This window comes from Balaenoptera acutorostrata, chromosome 1 (assembly GCF_949987535.1).
Source record: "Balaenoptera acutorostrata chromosome 1, mBalAcu1.1, whole genome shotgun sequence".
Taxonomy (NCBI): Eukaryota; Metazoa; Chordata; class Mammalia; order Artiodactyla; family Balaenopteridae; genus Balaenoptera; species Balaenoptera acutorostrata.
Window position 1 is genome coordinate 37269174 of NC_080064.1, and position 15517 is coordinate 37284690.

Sequence of the window (15517 nt, forward strand, 5' to 3'; positions counted from 1 at the left end):
ATTCTGTGGCAACACTGACACGAAAGCACTTGCCTTGCTAGACAGGAAAGGATCTGATGGGTAACACGTTTGATCTTGAAAAATGAGAAGTTTGCCAGGTAGACTGAGGAACCAAACATAGGGCATGTATGGTTTGGGAACTAGAAGACTCCAGATCCTGTGTCACAGAACATGAATTATCTAAATGGTAACGTGCCACTTAAAGGTTTTTAGCCTGGGAGCCACACAACCAAATGTATGTTTTAGAAAGGCCTCAGTCCGGGAGACACGGTGGGGCATGGGTCATGTGGGTTACTGCAGAAACTCCAGAGAAGAGTGGGATCAGATGGACCAGGTTCTAGCCCTCTCAGCCTCAGTTACTTCGTTGTAAAGTTGGGGCATTCTCTACCTCATGGTGAGAAAATTACAGGAGTTTGAGGTGCCATTAAATAACCAAATAGAGGGCCTGGATTCAGAAATTCAGCTAAATCAGAAGTTTGACAGAAATGGCACTAACTCTTGAGGCCTTAAAAGCTTCCAGATACCTAACTTCTCCCACATCTGTAAAACAAAGCCACCAATACCCACCTCAGAATTGCAAAGATCCAATGCCACCATCCCAGACCTGACCACCTTCCCTAATTACCCCACTTCGTGAATTCTTAACTCCCAGTGACCCATTCTCCCCAAGCAGCCAGAAGAATCTTTATAGGTTCTCCCCTGCTTGGAACCCTTTAATAACACAAAGAATAAATTCTAAATGCCCTATCATGGCATGGCCCCACCTGGTCAGCTCCTCTATTGGTCCAGTGGGAATGTAATTTGAGCAGAATGGTTTGGAAGCTAAGAGCCCAGCTTCTGAAGCCATAGTGCAGGGTGGGATCCGACCTCTGTGACTGCAGAACCTTAAGTGGGTTGTTTAACCTCTGTGCTCTCTGAAATGGGAATAATGCTGGTACAGTATAGAATTACTATGAAAATTGAGTTTGGGAATTCCCTGGTGGTCCAGTGGTTAGGACTCGGCACTCTCACTGCCAGGGGCCTGGGTTGGATCCCTGGTTGGGGAATTAAGATCCTGCAAGCTGTGCGGTGTGGCCAAAAAAAAAAAGAAAAGAAAACGGAGTTCACACACCCAGCAATAGGTACAATGTCTCACATTTAATAAGTGCTATATAATTACTAGCTATTTAAGCACATAAGAACAAAGATTTTTGTTTTAATACTGTAACCACAATATCCTGAACATATGACAAGTACACAAAATGTATTTTGAATGAATGAATGAACGGTTCTCTAACCACCCACTGTTCTCCAACCACACTGGCCTTTATTTCTTTTTTTTTTTTAATTTAATTTTATTTATTTATTTATTTTTGGCTATGTTGGGTCTTCGTTGCTGCACGCGGGCTTTCTCTAGTTGTGGCGAGCAGGGGTACTCTTTGTTGTGCGCGGGCTTCTCATTGTGGTGGCTTCTCGTTGCAGAGCACGGACTCTAGGCGCGCAGGCTTCAGTAGTTGTGGCTCACGGGCTCAGTAGTTGTGGCTCACGGGCTCAGTAGTTGTGGCTCGCAGGCTCAGTAGTTGTGGTGCACGGGCTTAGTTGCTCCGCAGCATATGGGATCTTCCCAGACCAGGGCTCGAACCCGTGTCCCCTGCACTGGCAGGCAGATTCTTAACTACTGCTCCACCAGGGAAGCCCTGGCCTTTATTTCTTGAATATGCCAGGGCTTTTTTAAAAATAATGAAAATGTAATTTTTACAGTTATTGAAATGTAATTCACAGTATAAAATTCACTCTTTTAAAGTGTACAATTTAGTGGTTTTTAGTATACTCATTTAATTGGGCAACCATCACCCCTAATTCCAGAACATTTTTATGACCCAAAAAGAAATCCTGTTGCACGTCAACTATACCTCAATTAAAAAAAAAAAACATTACCCACAAGCAGCCATATACACACCCCCATTCACCTCTCCCCGCAGCCCCAGGAAACAACCAATCTATTTTTCCTTCACTATGGGTTTGCCTATTCTGGACGTTTCATATAAATGGAATCTTATAATATGTGTTTTTTTGTGTCTGGCTTCTTCACTTAGCATATGTTTTGTTTTGTTTTTTTTAATAATTTATTTATTTTATTTATTTTTGGCTGCGTTGGGTCTTTGATGGTGTGCGCGGGCTTTCTCTAGTTGTGGAGAGTGTGGGCTACTCTTCGTTGCGGTGCGCATGCTTATTGTGGTGGCTTCTCTTGTTGCGGAGCACGGGCATGGCACGCGGGCTCAGTAGTCGTGGCTCACGGGCTTAGTTGCTCTGCAGCATGTGGGAATCTTCCCGGACCAGGGCTCGAACCTGTGTCTCCTGCATTGGCAGGCAGATTCTTAACCACTGTGCCACCAGGGAAGCCCCTTAGCATATGTTTTAAAGAATCATGTTGTAGCATGTATCAATTCACTCCTTTTTATGGCCAAATAATATTCCAATTGCATGGCTATACCACTTTTTGTTTATCCTTCAGTTGATGAATTTGGGGGTTGTTTCCACTTTTTGGCATTATGAACAGACCATTTGTGCTATGAATACTCATGTACAAGTTTTTGTCTGAGCATATGTTTTCAATTCTCTTGTGTATATGCAAGTCCTTTGCCCATTTTTTAAGTTGGATTGTCTTTATTGTTGACTTGTAAGAGCTCTTTATATATTCTAGATAACTGGACCCTTACCAAATTTATAATTTGCAAATATTTTCCCTCACACTGTGAGTTGTCTTTTCAGTTTCTTGATGGTATCCTTTGAAGCACAACAGTTTTTTTAAGTTTGATGAAGTCTAACTTACATTTTTGTTGTTGCTTGTGTTTTTGGTATCACATCTAAGAATCTCATGCCAAATCCAATACTGTGAAGATTTACTCTAATGTTTTCTTCTAAGAGTTTTATGTTCTTATATTTAGGTCATTGATCCATTTTGAGTTAATTTTTGTAGCTGCTATGAGGTAGGGGTCCAAATTTATTCTTTTGCATGTGGAGATCCAGTTTTTCCAGCATCACTTATTGTAAAGACTATTCTTTCCCCCATTGAATTGTCTTGGCAACCTTGTTGAAAGTCAGTTGATGGCAGAGGGAGGAGGGGATTGAATGAAGGCAGTCGAAAGGTGAAAACTTCCATTTATAAGATAAATAAGTGCTAGGGATGTGATGTACAACATGATAAATATAGTTAACACTGCTGTATGTTATACATGAAAGTTGTTAAGGGAGTCAATCCTAAGAGTTCTCACAAGAAAAAAATTTTTTTCTATTTAATTTTTTTTTAAATTTATTATTATTATTATTAATTTTATTTATTTATTTATTTATGGCTGTGTTGGGTCTTCGTTTCTGTGTGAGGGCTTTCTCTAGTTGCGGCAAGTGGGGGCCAGTCTTCATTGCGGTGCGCGGGCCTCTCACTCTCACGGCCTCTCTTGTTGCGGAGCACAGGCTCCAGACGCGCAGGCTCAGCAATTGTGGCTCACGGGCCTAGTTGCTCCGCGGCATGTGGGATCTTCCCAGACCAGGGCTCGAACCCATGTCTCCTGCATTGGCAGGCAGATTCTCAACCACTGCGCCACCAGGGAAGCCCCTCTATTTAATTTAATAGCTATATGAGATGATGTTCATTAAACTTATTGAGATAATCACTTCATAATGTATATAAATAAATCAAATCATGCTGTACAACTGAAGCTTATACAGTGCTATATATCAATTATATCTCAATAAACTGGAAGAAATAATGAAAATAAATTTTTAAAAAAGAACATGAACATATATGAGTGGGCGGATTTCTGAGACTTTAAGTGCTATTCCATCAGTCTATATGTCTATCCTTATGCCAATACTTCAATGTTGGTTACTGTAGTTTGTAATAAGGTTTTCTTTTTTTTTTTTCAGCCGTGCCATGAGGCTTGCGGGATCTCAGTTCCCCGACCAGGGATTGAACCTGGGCCACGGTTGTGAAAGCCCGAATTCCTAACCACTAGGCCACCAGGGAACTCCCATAAGTTTTGAAATCAGAATGTGTGAGTCCTCCAAGTTGGTTCTTCTTCAATATTGTTTTGGCTACTCAGGAACACTGGCAATTCCATATGAATTTAAGGATCAGCTTTTCCATTTCTGCAAAAAAGGCTGATGGAATTTTGATAGGGATTACATTCAATCTGGGTGGTATTGCCATCCTAATATTGTCTTCCAATCCATGAATGCAAGATGTCTTTCCATTTATTTAGGTCTTTAATTTTTTTTTTTTAATTAATAGACTTTTACTTTTTTTTTTTTTTAAAGTATTTGTTCATTTATTTATTTATGGCTGTGTTGGGTCTTCGTTTCTGTGCGAGGGCTTTCTCCAGTGGCGGCAAGCGGGGACCATTCTTCATCGCAGTGCGCGGGCCTCTCACTATCGCGGCCTCTCTTGTTGCGGAGCACAGGCTCCAGACGCGCAGGCTCAGCAATTGTGGCTCACGGTCCCAGCTGCTCCGCCGCACGTGGGATCTTCCCAGACCGGGGCTCGAACCCGTGTCCCCTGCATTGGCAGGCAGACTCTCAACCACTGCGCCACCAGGGAAGCCCAGGTCTTTAATTTCTTTCAACAATATTTTATCGTGTACAACTCTTTCACCTCCTTGGTTAAATTTATTTCTTAGGTATTTTATTCTTTTGGATGCTATTGCAAAAGGAATTATTTTTAAGTTCCTTTTCAGATTGTTCATTGCTGGTGTATAGAAACACAACTGATTTTTGTGTGTTGATCTTTTTTTTAACCTCTTTTTAAAAATTGAAGTACAGGGCTTCCCTGGTGGCGCAGTGGTTGAGAATCTGCCTGCCAATGCAGGGGACACGGGTTCGAGCCCTGGTCTGGGAAGATCCCACATGCCGCGGAGCAACTAGCCCCGTGAGCCACAATTACTGAGCCTGCGCGTCTGGAGCCTGTGCTCTGCAACAAGAGAGGCCGCGATAGTGAGAGGCCCGCGCACCGCAATGAAGAGTGGCCCCCACTTGCCGCAACTAGAGAAAGCCCTCGGACAGAAATGAAGACCCAACACAGCCATAAATAAATAAATCAATAAAATTAAAAAAAAAAAAATTGAAGTACAGTTAATTTACAATGTATTAGTTTCAGGTGTACAGCAGTGATTCAGTTTTATATATATATTCTTTTTCAGATTATTTTCCATTATAGATTATTACAAGATATTGAATATAGTTCCCTGTGCTATACAGTAGGTCCTTGTTGTTTATCTATCTTATGTACAGTAGTGTGTATATGTTAATCCCAAACTCCTAATTTATCTCCTCTCCCCCCGCCCCCATTGTGTGTTGATATTGTACCTTGCAACTTTGCTAAATTCATTTATTAACCGTCATAGTATTTTTATAGATTCTTTGAGATTCTCTCTATATAGGATCATGTCATCTGTAAATAGAGAAAGTTTGACTTCTTCTTTTTTAATTAAGATGCCTTTTATCTCTTTTTCTTGCCTAATTTCCCTGGATAAAACACCCAATGTAATTTTGAATAGAAGTGGTGAGAGGGACTTCCCTGGTGGTCCAATGGTAAAGGATCTGCCTTCCAGTGCAGGGGATGCCGGTTCGATCCCTGGTTGGGCAACTAAGCCCGCACGCCACAACTACTGAACTCACACACCTCAACGAGAGAGCCCACGTGCCGCAAACTACAGAGCCCATGTGCCCTGGAGCCCGCGCACCACAACTAGAGAGAGAAAACCTGCATGCCACAACTAGAGAGAAGCCCACGCGCCACAAGGAAGACCCGATGCAGCCAAAAAAATAAAGACGAAGAAAAACAAAGTGGTGAGAGTGGATATCCTTGTCTTGTTCCTGATCATTAATTATGATGTTAGCTGTGGCTCCTTTATGAGGTGAAGAAGTTCTAATTTGTTCTAAACACTCTAATTTGTTGAGTGTTTTTATCATGAAGGGATATTGGATTTTGTCAAATGCTTTTTCTGTGTTTTGAGGTGATCACGTGTTTTTTTCCCCTTTATTATTATTATTTTTTAAAGGAATTCCTTTATTTTTATTTTATTTATTTATTTATTTATTTACTTTTGGATGTGTTGGGTCTTCGTTTCTGTGCGAGGGCTTTCTCTAGTTGCGGCGAGTGGGGGCCACTCTTCATCGCGGTGTGCGGGCCTCTCATTATCGCGGCCTCTCTTGTTGTGGAGCACAGGCTCCAGACGCGCAGGCTCAGTAGTTGTGGCTCACGGGCCTAGTTGCTCCGCGGCATGTGGGATCTTCCCAGACCAGGGCTCGAACCCGTGTCCCCTGCATTGGCAGGCGGATTCTCAACCACTGCGCCACCAGGGAAGCCCCCTCCCCTTTATTATTAATAAGGTATATTACCTTGATTGATGTTCAGATGTTAAACCAACCTTGCAAACCTGAGATAAATTCCACTTGCTCATGTTGTACAGCCTTCACTTCCTGCTTGTGCAGAGCTTCAAGGTCAGCCATATATCACCGATATTAGGGCCTTTGCAGGTCTTTACTGGGCATGTACTCAGTCCTGCATACACACATGACCTTCTAGATTTTCTAGATTCCCAGGAAAATGTGGGAATTTTAAAAACTCCCATATTCTCCTATTTCTCCTTTTTAAAAAATATTTTATTTTATTATTATTATTTTTTATCAGCCTCTTGTCAGCCCCAACTCATAATCCTGCCTCAGGCAGTTGTGTTGCCCCTGACTTTTTTTTCTTATAAACACCAGGGGTAGGGCTGTTCAGAGAGTGAGCTTTGAGTGAGATCAAATAAAGACAAGCCCTAAGAATGGAGCTTTTCAGCCAGCTGCCAGGCAGGTCAAATGGTGATAGTTCTTTGGGGATGGGGCTTTTGGGGAGCTCCACACCCATCTGCCTCCTCCACCTACTATTAGGCTGCTGCTTTTCACAAGTACCTTAGCCAGGAGGCTACCGGTTTTCAAAGCTAATGTGGAGCTAGGAGAACGGGAGGGGATTAGGGCAAATTAAAAAGCAGTAAAGATCACTGAACAAAGTTTTAGCTGTTGTTCTTGAATAAATGCTCCTTGGATTGTTGTAAGTCTTTAGTTAATTTCAGAGTTCTGGAAAAGTTGATTTTGACGATTTTTGCCAGTGTTTTCGTTGCTTTAATGAAGGAGTGGTTTTTCAAAGATCCTTACTCCACCATTCCAGAAGTGCACACCCTTCTCAGGGCTTTTCACACTTGATGTTCCTTCAGACTGGAACCATCAGCTCTTCAAAATATTCCTTTTTTCTTTCAGGTCTCAGTTTACCCCAGGTATCTTGTCACCCCAGAGAAGCAATCTAAGAGCATCTTAACTCAAGTTTGCCCCATGACAGCGCATTATTTCCTTCATAGCATTTATTACAGTCTAAATATCTTGTCTTCTCCAGTAGAGTTTATGCTTCAAGTAAGTTTTTTTTTGGCCGCGCTGCGCAGGCAGTTCCCCAACTGGAGGTTGAACCCAGACCACGCAGTGAAAGCCCAGAATCCTAACCACTAGGCCACCAGGGAACTCCCCAAGTAAGTCTTTCATTGTAAAGATCCTCCAGGGCCTCATACCAATTATTGTTCTTAATTTCTAGTGGCAGTAGTCTGCAGAGATACATGCCTTTAACCAGCAGCATTCTGTAACCCAGGTGTCAGGCACAAGAGGTTGGACCAATCCCAGGTTTAAGGACTTACAGGGTGAGGAGCTGGTGAAAGGTTAAGGTTGAGGAAGGTAAAGATGCTCATGTGTAGGCACCCAAAAAATGACAAGGGTATTATTAGAGGAAGAGACAGTGAGTCAGGACATAAAATCTTCCAGGCACAAACTGGAGAGAACTAGAATTTATAGGTAAGTTCAATAAAGAGGAGCAGTGACTGTTGTAGTCTTAGATTCAAAGTTTGGTTTTTAGGGAGGATAGAGTAAGAATGGTCTGAAATTGGCAATGAAGACCATGGAGCACACCTGTCTCCTATCTAGAGAACAGCACAGTCATCCTCCACTTGAGAAGGCTGACAAGAAAAGAGAGAAAATCCCGAAAGAAGTAGATTTATGTTAAAAGGAAACATTCAGAGAAGAGGTTGAAGATATACAGGATTTTTCTGATGAATGACACAGGACACAGAAGATTTTTAGAAAATGAAGAATGGTGGGAGATCGGTTTAAAAAAGATAATATAATACCTATGTCAGGATAAGAGCATGGGTGATAGGTATAATCTGGGTGATGATTTTTTTAAGGTGACTAATGAAAATAGGGACAAAGGCATAATACAATTAATGTTAATGGTCTCAAAGCACATGGAGTGATGGCCTGGCTAGGAGGACAGCAGAAGAGAGGATCTCTCCAGGATCACACAGAATCATAGAGCCCCTGTTTGACTTCTGCTAAAGCAAGAGTAGAGACTTGGAGGGCATGGTGTGGCACACAGAGAACTGTCTTGCTCTGATTTCAAGAACTCCGGAGTCCATCTTGAATACTGCCCCAACAGAGATTCAGATGCATTTATTAGTTTACCTTTCAAGTACATTAAAAAAAAAAGGCTCGAGTTCAGGGTTTTTGGGCATGAGCCTTCCATCTTGCGTGGCCCTGCAAGAAACCTTTCTCTGCTCCAAACTCCAACATTTTGGAATTGTTTGGCCTCACTGTGCATTGGGCGCAGGAATTTGTGTTTGGTTACATCTCTGCTAAAAGAGGACAAAGTACGGACCACAGTGTCTCATGATCTGCAGATGCAGACGACGGTGGTGGCTACAACTCAGAAAAATACTCAGCTCATTTACAGCGCCTCCATGTGAGCAATATGCCACCTACTTCTGCAAGATGTCGAGGTTGTTGAACACCCCAGGTAGCTACAGATTCCACTGCCTTGAATGGGGGACCCCAGGACCGGCTGTTTCCTGCACTACATCCACCCTTACCAGCCCAATGAGTACCTGAAGGCCCTGGTAGCTGTGGGGGAGATTTGCCAAGACTATGACAGTTTTTTGGTGGAATGCTGTGGAAAATTGGAATTCAAAAATCCCACTGTTGGGCTTCCCTGGTGGCGCAGTGGTTGAGAATCTGCCTGCCAATGCAGGGGACACGGGTTCGAGCCCTGGCCTGGGAAGATCCCACATGCCGCGGAGCAACTAAGCCCGTGAGCCACAATTACTGAGCCTGCGCGTCTGGAGCCTGTGCTCCGCAACAAGAGAGGCCGCGACAGTGAGAGGCCCGCGCACCGCGATGAAGAGTGGCCCCCGCTTGCCGCAACTGGAGAAAGCCCTCGCACAGAAACGAAGACCCAACACAGCCATAAATAAATAAATAAATAAATAAATTTTCAAAAAAAAAAAAAATCCCACTGTTTCTACCACATTGAGGTCATCCACAACGCGGAAGAAAGTGGCTCCTAATGTAACTTCCCACAGTGCCTCTAAATTACATACAGACTTTGGGTGAATTGGATCTGGGTAAGGCTTTGCCTTTATATGGAAGTTTGATGTTTTCTCTACTTTTCTGGCATGGTATTGACATGGTGTTTTGAAAAGTAATTTACTTTTTAGTAATTTCAAATGTACAGACAACTTTACATACATAAAATAAGTCTAATAACTTGATTAAATACATTCCTAAATATTAATGTTGACATTATTTAAAATGGAATTTTTTTGTTTTTGTTTTTTTTTAATTAATTTATTTTGGGCTGTGTTGGGTCTTCGTTGCTGCACGCGGGCTTTCTCTAGTTGCAGTGAGAAGGGGCTACTCTTCCCTGCAGTGCACGGGCTTCTCATTGCAGTGGCTTCTCTTGTTGCGGAGCACGGGCTCTAGGCGCGTGGGCTTCAGTAGTTGTGGCTCGCGGGCTCTAGAGCGCAGGCTCAGTAGTTGTGGCGCACGGGCTTAGTTGCTCTGTGGCATGTGGGATCTTCCCGGACCAGGGCTCGAACCCGTGTCCCCTGCATTGGCAGGCGGATTCTTAACCACTGTGCCACCAGGGAAGTCCTAAAGTGGAATTGTTTTCATAAATTCTTTTTCAGATTATTTATTGCTAGTGTATACATATAAGACAGATTTTTGTGAATTGATATTTTGTCCTATAACTGCTAAATTAGTTGACTAGCTCAAATAATTTTTTGTTGTTATAGGAAGTTTTATAAGATGAAGTTTTTTTTTTTTTTTTTTTTTTTTTTTATAATTTTTTTTTCCCCCTACTTTATTTATTTATTTATTTATTTTTGGCTGTGTTGGGTCTTCGGTTCGTGCGAGGGCCCTCTCCAGTTGCGGCAAGCGGGGGCCACTCTTCATTGCGGTGCGGGGACCGCTCTTCATCGCGGTGCGCGGGCCTTTCACCACCGCGGCCCCTCCCGTTGCGGGGCACAGGCTCCAGACGCGCAGGCCCAGCAGCTGTGGCTCACGGGCCCAGCCGCTCCGCGGCATGTGGGATCCTCCCAGACCAGGGCTCGAACCCGTGTCCCCTGCACTAGCAGGCAGATTCTCAACCACTGCGCCACCAGGGAAGCCCAAGATGAAGTTTTATAAGATGATGTGATCTGTGTTCTGTGAATAAACACAGTTTTAATTTTTCCATTCACACATGGATGTCTTTTCTTTCTTTCCTCAAGACTCTGGGTAGAACTTCCAGTACACTGTTGAATGACTGTGGTGAAGGCCTGCTTCCTGGCCTTCTTCCTGATTTCAGGAGTAAATCTTTCAGTCTTTAACACTGAGCACGATGTTTGCTGTGGCTTTGTATACTACTCTTTTCCATATTGAATAAATTTCCTTTTATTCCTACTTTGAGTGTTCGTATTATGAAATAGCACTGGGTTTTGATTATAGCTTTTTCTGCAGTAACAACAACAAAATGCTCATGTGATACAGACTAGCTGATGGGGTGGACCACTGGGTTAGGTGGATAGAGGAGTGAGACCATGGTGGGTGGGGGTGGGAATTATCAGTCCCATTCTCTTCCAAGCTTCAGATTCATCTTTCCAACTACTTTAAATACAAAGAATAGCACCTATATGCCCCACAGGCAATTCAAACTCATCCTAAGATTGAACTTTCCAGAAACCTGCCTCTCCTGTGTTCTCTATTAATGGTGGTGTCACCCCACCATTAATGTGTTTTCCCAGGGAAGAAACCTCATGTCACTCTTCTCTCATCCCCTTAATCCAGTCTATCACAAAATCCCATCACCCAACAAATGCCCCTTGAATCCACCTTCTCCTTTTTGTTTTTTTGGGTTTTTTTGGTTCGGTTTGTTTTTTTGGTCGCACCAAGTGGCATGCAGGATCTTAGTTCCCCGACTAGGGATCAAACCCTGCCCCCTTCAATGGAAGCACAGAGTCTTAACCACTGGACCGCCAGGGAAGTCCCCACTTTCTCCTTTTTATGTCCAATGCAATTGCCTTTTCTTTTTCTTGTGCCAAGGGGCTGGGGATGGAGAGACGAATGACATATGTGCACTATATTCTTAAGACCTCAGTCTACTGGGAAAACCCATTGAATACAATGTAAGTAGAACAATAATTTACTCAAATATTTGAGTACCATTCAAACATTTATTGAGTACTTATTAAATGCCAGGCATTATTCTAGGTGTTGGAAATACAGTAGTGAACAACACAGTTCCTACTCTCATGCTTATTATATTTTAGTGGGAAGACAGATAATGAGCATGTAAAAACAATGTTAGTATTGAGTGGGTAGAGAAAAAGGAGTGTTGCTATTTAGAGAGCAGGCGCAGGGACTTCCCTGGTGGCGCAGTGGTTAAGAATCTGCTTGCCAATGCAGGGGACAAGGGTTTGAGCCCTGGTCCGGGAAGATCCCACATGCCGCGGAGCAACTAAGCCCGTGCGCCACAACTACTGAGCCTGCACTCTAGAGCCAGCCCGTGCTCCGCAACAAGAGAAGCCACCGCAATGAGAAGCCAGGACACCACAATAAAGAGTAGCCCCCACTCACCGCAACTAGAGAAAGTCCGCGTGCAGCAAGGGAGACCCAACACAGCCAAAAATAAATAAACTTTAAAAAAAATTGAGTGGTGACACAGACCCTACAGCCCACAAAGGCTACAGTATTAACTTACCCTTTACAAGAAAAGTTTGCTTTAGGCGCTCTCCCTAGGTTCCGTTCATTCTGGTAGCTTTGGTTACCATTTATATGCCAACGATTCCCAAAGTAACACCTTCTGTCCAGATCCCTTCTCTATGGATGGACCAGACATGACCATCCATCTGCCTGTCATTCCCACGTGCGGGAGTCACCAGAGCTCAAAATGAACACGTCCAGACCAGCTCCTACCTCAGCCTACCCTTTCTCACTAAGTGGCACCAATATTCATACAACTGGTCACGTGAGGAATTCGGAATCCTTGACACACCTCCCGCCCCCTAAACCAAACCCTTCAAAACAAAAGCCAAGTCCCCCTCTCGTTTCCACCTCTACTGCCTTCCGCTCTTCTCCAACGCACTCACAGCTCTCATCCAGGACTACAGCAGTAGCTTCTAAAACGGGTCTTTGCAAAACGTAAATAAAACCAGGCAAGCCCCGCCCGAATTGTGCCCTGGGTCTCTCAACCTCCCCCCGAGGCGCGCACAGGTCCGAGCTCTGTTGCACCCCAGCCTGGCCCTCGGCCGAGCTGCAGCGCCCTCTCGACCCTCTCAGGCCCAAGGCCTCGGCGCCCCGCCCTCCGACCCAAGGCCGCTCTCTGCGGCGCCCGGAAGATACGTCAAGAGGCGGGGCTACGTTTTACAAACCGAACCGTGACGCTTTGCGTTTTCTCTTTCTAGCCAGCGCCGAGCGATGGGTGAGTGTTTCTCTGTGTTGGGGCCGTGGCTGGGGAACGAGCTCAATCCGGCGCCATCCTGCCTCGCAGCCCAGCCGGGAGCGCGGGCGCCTGGGCCTCGGGCAGCGAGCCTCCGCGAGGAGGGTGATGCTCGGGCTTGGGCCGCCCGGGCCGCTCCGGGGGCCGCAGGGATCGGGGCCGCGAGCGGCACCATCATGGCTGCCGGGATCGGGACGGGAAGGGGTCGGGCCGCACGTGCGTGATGACACCTTGGAAATGCTGTAACCTCCCGACTGCGCTATGGGGGAGCCAACCTTGGAGAGCTGAGCGTGCGGCCACTGGCGCGGGGCGTTGGGCTGGCGGGGCCCGGCCCCGGGCTCCCTGGCTGAGGCTCCCTCCCCCCGCTTCCACACGTAGGCATCTCTCGGGACAACTGGCACAAGCGCCGCAAGACCGGGGGCAAGAGAAAGCCCTACCACAAGAAGCGGAAGTATGAGCTGGGACGCCCCGCTGCCAACACTAAGGTGCGTGCGGGGCCTCACCGCCCGGGAGGTCGCCCACCTGCTTTCCGCGGTCCGCCTGAATCTTTGTGGGGCTCTGCGATTTGCTGTAGGGACTAGGCGGTCTCCTCGCCTTTGCATGTTGGGTAAATACTGAGAGATTGCATGGTGACAGCTACTGTGTCCTAGTGGTACCTGCAGGGCGCCTGGAGCGAGTGGACTCCTCAGTGATAGTCAGAAACCTGGAATTTTTGTTGCACGGAGAATTAATTTTCAGTGTTTGGAATCAGGCTTTTCCTCTTGGAGGTAACTAGAGTGATGAAGAAGTATCCTTAGGCGTGGTTGTGGCCGTCTTGGTCACCTGTGTGCCACTTGCCAATGCTAGGACTTGTCATAGTTACACTGACTTGTTACCTCCGTCCAGCCCGGGTTCCCTTCCCTCTCTCTAGCTTCTCCTTGATAACCTACTTCCTGTCTCCTTGTGTTTTCTAGATTGGCCCCCGCCGCATACACACAGTCCGTGTGCGGGGAGGCAACAAGAAGTACCGGGCCTTGAGGCTGGACGTGGGGAACTTCTCCTGGGGCTCGGAGTGTGAGTGAGGCCCTGCAGGCATGGGTGGGAACTCAGCACCTAAACCTTTTCTAAGCTTCAGTAAGTGCTTTTAGCAGGAAGTCCATGGCCTGAACCAAGATACTGAAGTTTCTCCTGTTGAAAGACCTTGAGGTTCTGGAGCTTTCTCTCCATCCTGTCCTGTCTCTTAACTCCTGTAGCTTCAGGGATTGGGGCTGAATCTAGAGACCATGTATGTGTGGGTGTCAGCCACATCTGGAAAGATGGGTGTGTGGAAGATGAGCTTATGCCCTATGGCTCTGTAAAGGCTTAGAGTTCCCATCTCCTTAGGCCCTACTAGGGCACGGGTGGGGGACAGTTGACCTCAGGTTCACATGGCTTGATTCTGAATTTCTCCTGTGAGCAGGTTGTACACGCAAGACAAGGATCATTGATGTTGTCTACAATGCATCCAACAATGAACTGGTCCGTACCAAGACCCTGGTGAAGAACTGCATCGTGCTCATTGACAGCACACCGTACCGACAGTGGTACGAGTCCCACTATGCACTGCCCCTGGGCCGCAAGAAGGGGGCCAAGCTGGTGCGTGTTTGGGGAGCCAACTTCCTGTGGGGGGAGGGGAGGCCGCCCTGATTCCAGCCTTCTTGTGATGAAAACTCTGTCCAGTTCTGCTACTGAAGGGAGAGATGAAAGCCTTTAGTGCTGAGGAAGGTGGCAGGGGCCTGGGATATGCAGTGTTCAAGGCTGTGACATTCCTTCCCTGAGAAAGGGTTTGGGGAGGCCCCACTAACCCATGTGTATTTCCTTTATTCAGACTCCTGAGGAGGAAGAGATTTTAAACAAAAAACGATCAAAGAAAATTCAGAAGAAATATGATGAAAGGAAAAAGAATGCCAAAATTAGCAGTCTTCTAGAGGAGCAGTTCCAGCAGGGCAAACTTCTTGGTGAGATGGCTTTTGCATTTGGCGGAGGGGGCTTCCCAAGATCTGGTGTGCCCTCTGTGGGCTAGAGAGTTTGGTAACAGCACACAAGCACAAATCAGAATATTTGGTCATCCCATTAGTTTGAAGCTGAAATGGAAAATAGTGGGCAGGAGCCCATAGGCCTGAGCTTGGTTTCTGCCTCTGAGTTTCAGGAGTATTCTGAGAAGTCTGTGTCCAGGCTTAGGGGGTTGTCTCAGTGATGAAAACTTTGTCCAGTTCTGCTACTGACTTTAAGTGACGATAAAGTATATCTGAGGAGACAGTGGGCTTCATGCCTGCCCCCAGTATACCTGGACCAACATGGACTCTTAAGGGGATACGTAGGTGTGGATAGGGCCACAGTGTCATTTTGCTAAGGACCACATACTCTCTTGCAGCTTGCATCGCCTCAAGACCAGGCCAGTGTGGCCGAGCAGATGGCTATGTGCTAGAGGGAAAGGAGCTGGAGTTCTATCTGAGGAAAATCAAGGCCCGGAAAGGCAAATAAATCCTCTTCTTTCCTATCTTAGCTCATGTTATAAAGGTGTTTATTGTTCTGTGCCCTGTGTTTGCGTTCTGAGAGTGTTTGTTTGCCACACTGTAGAGTGCCCCAACTCCCTTTGCCTGCCTCCCTTTGCCCAGGTCTACTATGTGCCTTTCTATAGCAGGAGGAACGTTTCTCACCCCTAAGGCTGGGTTACAGTGGCAACAG

General features: G+C 45.7%; 1 protein-coding gene and 4 non-coding genes across 5 annotated transcripts; all 5 read left to right on the forward strand.

Moving 5' to 3' along the window:
* The first annotated feature begins 12663 nt into the window (after positions 1–12663).
* Positions 12664–15366, forward strand: RPS8 (ribosomal protein S8). Its single transcript, XM_007164570.3, has 6 exons — positions 12664–12793; positions 13190–13296; positions 13765–13864; positions 14250–14425; positions 14658–14787; positions 15204–15366. Exons 1-6 carry the CDS (start codon positions 12790–12792, stop codon positions 15311–15313), a joined length of 627 nt encoding a protein of 208 aa, XP_007164632.1. The 5' UTR covers positions 12664–12789; the 3' UTR covers positions 15314–15366.
* LOC114236572 (small nucleolar RNA SNORD55/SNORD39) lies at positions 13027–13106 on the forward strand. The gene has a single exon (XR_003622496.1). It is a non-coding gene; the product is annotated as a small nucleolar RNA SNORD55/SNORD39 (small nucleolar RNA).
* Positions 13581–13684, forward strand: LOC114236582 (small nucleolar RNA SNORD46). Its single transcript, XR_003622501.1, has one exon. It is a non-coding gene; the product is annotated as a small nucleolar RNA SNORD46 (small nucleolar RNA).
* Positions 14486–14553, forward strand: LOC114236579 (small nucleolar RNA SNORD38). Its single transcript, XR_003622500.1, has one exon. It is a non-coding gene; the product is annotated as a small nucleolar RNA SNORD38 (small nucleolar RNA).
* Positions 15018–15086, forward strand: LOC114236577 (small nucleolar RNA SNORD38). Its single transcript, XR_003622499.1, has one exon. It is a non-coding gene; the product is annotated as a small nucleolar RNA SNORD38 (small nucleolar RNA).
* Positions 15367–15517: the final 151 nt, after the last annotated feature.

Excerpts from the sequence above, each read along its gene's own strand:
- RPS8 (XM_007164570.3), top strand. Across the intron at positions 13,297-13,764 it reads GCCCCGCTGCCAACACTAAG|ATTGGCCCCCGCCGCATACA; the intron begins GTGCGTGCGGGG and ends TGTGTTTTCTAG. Across the intron at positions 13,865-14,249 it reads CTTCTCCTGGGGCTCGGAGT|GTTGTACACGCAAGACAAGG; the intron begins GTGAGTGAGGCC and ends TCCTGTGAGCAG.